The 4660-nt window shown below is 35.0% G+C and overlaps 1 protein-coding gene across 1 annotated transcript; it reads left to right on the top strand.

Moving 5' to 3' along the window:
* The first annotated feature begins 3358 nt into the window (after nucleotides 1-3358).
* LOC111905170 (uncharacterized) lies at nucleotides 3359-4163 on the top strand. Its single transcript, XM_023900840.3, has one exon. The coding sequence runs from the start codon at nucleotides 3478-3480 to the stop codon at nucleotides 3967-3969; it is 492 nt and encodes a 163-aa protein (XP_023756608.1). The 5' UTR covers nucleotides 3359-3477; the 3' UTR covers nucleotides 3970-4163.
* The last annotated feature ends 497 nt before the right edge of the window (nucleotides 4164-4660 follow it).

Genomic DNA, 4660 nt, shown 5'->3' on the forward strand with positions numbered 1-4660 from the left:
TCTCTTGCGAGACATGCTCCACATGGCCAGAGGCTACATACCTTTAGCCCTATCTAACCTTCTACCAATGCCATAGAATAGAAGTCATTCTCTTGCGAGACATGCTCTACATGGCCAGAGGCTACATACCAGTACCACGGTGAATCTAAGTCCTTTCACTGATCACATGGTCAAAGGTATAAATTTGCTATTAAAATAGTGAATAAAATAACACGGGAAAAATAACCCGGAATAATAACACTGAAAAGCACATAGCACATATAACACATAACGTACAATTCTTGTAATATATTAAACTCACCTTGAAATAATCAGGGGTTAAAATAGTAATTTGAGCAGCATTTCGGCTCCAAATATGACTTTATTCGTTGAAAATCAGGAGATTTATTGAAAAACCGGACTATGAAAAGGTAGAGCTTCAAACCGAAAAGATAAATTTCTCGGGCTTCACGGGCACTTTGAGGCGTGTTTCGGGTGTTAAAAATGATATCGGGGCTTCGGGCGATGTCAAAATAATAAAAATATTTAAAAGGGGGTGAAAATGGCTAATTTCCCATTTTACTCGGGAGGGTTCGCAACCCTACTATTTATAGGGTGAGATCTGAAGTCATCGGTCGAGAGGGGTGAGTCAGCGAGGGCAGGTGGTAGCAGGAGGCGAAGGCACGCGACACACATGCGAAGGGCCACCTGTGCGAGGTTAGGACGTGACACGGAGCGAGGCACATCGGACACCGGTTGGCTACGACTTCGGTCGAATGCAGAAGCGGCACGCGTCGACTGGTTGGACACGAGGCTGGTCGCGAGAGCGGTGACGTGGCCCACACTATTCATGCAAATATTCTCGAAAATTTTGCCCCAATCTTCTAAAATCCATAACTTTCTCATACGGACTCCGTTTTTTACGTTCTTTATATGCACGTGTAGTCAGGAATATAATCTACAACTTTTGTTTAGATTTTGCCGGCTAATTTTGAATTTAATTTTAATATTATTATTTTTAACAAACAGGGATAGGAAAATCCGTTAAAAATTCATAACTTCTTCATCCGACATCCGTTTTCGTCAGACTTTTTACCGTTGTACTACTATTAACGAGACCTTCTATTATCGTTTAGGTTGTGTCGGCTAAAAATCACTCAATCTAAACTTCGAGTTTTTAGTTGTCTACAATTAAGCTGAAACTTAGAAAAATCAGAACTTCCTCATACGAAGCCAGATTTTGGCGTTCTTTTATCGAACTTCTCAGTTTCACGAATACTACGACTTTCATTTAGATCACCAAGGTTAAAAAAGTAGTTTATCAAAAACTCACTTTTTATGTCATTCGGCCCCGTGCCGGTTTTGTCACGGATCTTCGATTGGTCATAACGTCTTCGTTATAACTCGGATTTCGACGAGGTTTCGCCTACATGTTTCTAACGAGATTATCTACAACTTTCAATAATAAAATTTTACTTATTCGTATTTTATATTTTCGCTAAATTTCACTATTTGACATTTTAATTGGAATCTCATAAGACTTCCAATATTTTCTGAGTGATTCTAAACATAGTTTTACTTCAGTTCTAGTAAAAACTATCCGTTAGAACTCAATACTCAATTTCACATAATATTTCATAATATTATTCTCTTTTATAATTTACAATACACGATTTCAAAACGTATATGTTACATAATGCAACCATGAAAGAAACTAATACTTATGAACTCACCAGCTTAAATGCTGACCCTCTCTTTCAAAATAACTTGTATTCCTAGGGAATCCAGTATACATGTACACTCCAGGAGCTTTTGAGAAGACAACCTAGTGTCGTGTTGTGTCTTTTGTCTTTTTCTGTATCTACTTTTGATGTAAAATATCAAATATTTGAACAGTTATGTAAAAACTTATACATTCTTAATGCAATGGTTGTTGTACTTTGATTACTATAATGCATGTGTTATGATACTTGACATGATGTCCTCCGCCCCCGAACGTTTCCGCCGTTCCATTTGGGGGTGCGACACACTCGGGCTACCGAATCGTGAAGTCCTCTCACTCCAACAAGCTGGAAAGAGTGATTAGTCTCTGGATCTACAAGCTCCCTCTTGTTCAATGCTTATCTATAAGTCTTCTTCTTCTTCAATATGCACCACACACACCAAAACATACACTCAAAGGTCAATCTCTTTGGGAAATGGATTAGGGTTTTGAGGTATAGCTCAAAGAAGGATTAGGGCAGATAGGGTGAGGGTTTGGCGGACTTAATGTGTTTAAATAGGGTGCAAACCCTATAAATTAGGGATTGTCTCTGACTGACGTACGCCCAATGTATTAGGGGGACACCTCACCTCATGCATGCATTGGAGTATGCCTGATGTACCATATGTACGCCCAACGTACTCGGGTCCAAGAGTCCAAATGAATGAGTACAGTTAATTAACATTTACCTGACATATCAAGCGTTACATATTAAGTCAGATTCATATTGTGAATCTTAAAATTGAAATATTTACAGTTTAGAATCATAATGTGAATCTGAATTGATAGATTTTTTTCTTTTTCTTTTTTTTAATCGATGTTGATGTTTATTATCAGAGGACAAAAAATTGAGATTTTCGTATAACTGGTTTTTTTTTTTTTTTTTTTTTTTTTTTTTGATAAAAATAAACTTAAATATTGAAAAAAAAAAAGACGAAGCGAGTTTTATTCGAAAAAATAGTCTATGTTTTATATATCAATATGGATCTTTATAGAAAGAGGACGGAAATTCATGAACGGTATATTCGGTTTTTTTTCGATAAAAAACATGTCTTAATTTTTTTTTTAAGGAAAACAAGAGGTGCGTTTTGGTAAAAAGGTGGGTTTATGGTATAATTTAGTGTATGTGCATGTAATATACAAGTGTATATCATTCTTTGGCGCTTGATTATTATGAGTTATGACGATTACGATTGGTTCGTTGGTTATTTGTTAGTAATGGTTGTTTATTGAACCTCACCTTTTATATATATATATATATATATATATATATATATATATATATATATATATATATATATATATATATATATATATATATATATATATAATTTTGTAATTTTTCTAATGTCTAACTGGACATTATTTATTATTTGTTTTAATTAATATATTTTAATAAACTGAATTAAACTAATTATATTGGCTTTAGTAATAAAAAAAATATCATATTGCCATGTGATATAAATAAAAAAAACTTATATTTAATAAATATAGATTGAGTTGATATCCACTTGAGAAGAAAAAAAAAATGTAAAAGTCAAACACATAACTTTCAATCACTCTCCTTTGAAAGTTTCAATCAACTTGGTTTCGCCGCTATATATATTTCTTTCCTTTTACACCGTTTTTCACAATCCATACATGCAAACCATCGACCGATTCAGTCAAAAAGAAGAAAGTTCCTAACGGATCTAATCAGATATCTGTTTCAATATCTAAGAAACAAGAAAAAGATCATGAGAAGCAAAGCGACATCTCAAAGGAAACCAATAACAATTGTTTGGATCATCAAGACGCCAATAAGAGCTCTATGTAAAGCCAAAGATATTTACATTAAAGGCATCACCAATTTCAGCAACACATATAGTCGCCCTGTGATGATCCTTGAAGAGGCTAATCGTACAACCATGCAGCTTCCCCGGAGTTTCAGCACCACCATGCTACCTGACGATCACAGTCGCCATCAACAGCCGGAAGAACTAGTCAGGGCTAATTCCACCAGCAACACTCACATTAGTATGGCCGATCTCGAACGCTACATGATACACAAGCAAAACCACCGATTACAACCATGTGCCTCAAGGAAAGGTGTGCCCAGAAGTTGCAGTGTTGGGATGGGGAGAATCGATGAAGATAGGGCCTCGTCTTTCAGAGACGACTGTGTACTGTTAAAAAATAAGGTCGTTGTTAAGGTTAAAAATTCAAGACTTTCTAGTAATTGCAGTTAATTATGCTCGTGTGATGCACCTCAATATTAGAACCCACTTTATGTTGAAGTGTTTAACTCTTGTTATTTTGGTCTCCTTTAAAGTTAATGCACGAATTTATGTGAAAAAGGGGATATGGGACGAGTCGTGTTATGCTGTTTTGTTTAGAATGAATTTGATTGTTTATGCAAATAAAATTATTGTATTATTCAAGAGATCCAGGGATCTAGCTGTATATCTTCATAGCGTTGAATCGTGGGATTCCACATCTTTAAAAAAAAAAAAAAAAAAAAAAAAAAAAAGCCAGATCTTGAAGTATAGTTGAAATAGATAAAATACAGATAAGGTTCAACAGAGAGGCTACCACATCGTTCACAAGAAAAATTAAAATAGTTTAAGTTGACTTTCATTAACTACTACAAAAAACTTTATATGACCCGCTTAAATCAATTATAGGACCCGGTTTTAAAACCGGATTCTTTTATACTTAAAAGAACATAGTTTTAATGAGAAAATCGGGATGGGTATGTTGTTTTTGGTTTTTAGGTCCAACCGAAACCAAGCCGTTGGTAGCGGTTTTTGTTAAGCAAAAACCGAGCCGAACCGTTGAAATTTTAAAACCGAACCAAACAAACCATTACTAACGGTTTGGTTTTATAGTTTGCGCTTTTTAGGCCCATTTTAATCGAGTTCACTAGACTAATTTAGTAAA

This window comes from Lactuca sativa, chromosome 9, assembly GCF_002870075.4.
Source record: "Lactuca sativa cultivar Salinas chromosome 9, Lsat_Salinas_v11, whole genome shotgun sequence".
NCBI classification, from domain to species: Eukaryota; Viridiplantae; Streptophyta; class Magnoliopsida; order Asterales; family Asteraceae; genus Lactuca; species Lactuca sativa.

What these genes read in the sequence shown, in the direction of transcription:
- LOC111905170 (XM_023900840.3), top strand. Translation starts at nt 3,478, where the DNA reads ATGAGAAGCAAAGCGACATCTCAAAGGAAACCAATAACAATTGTTTGG.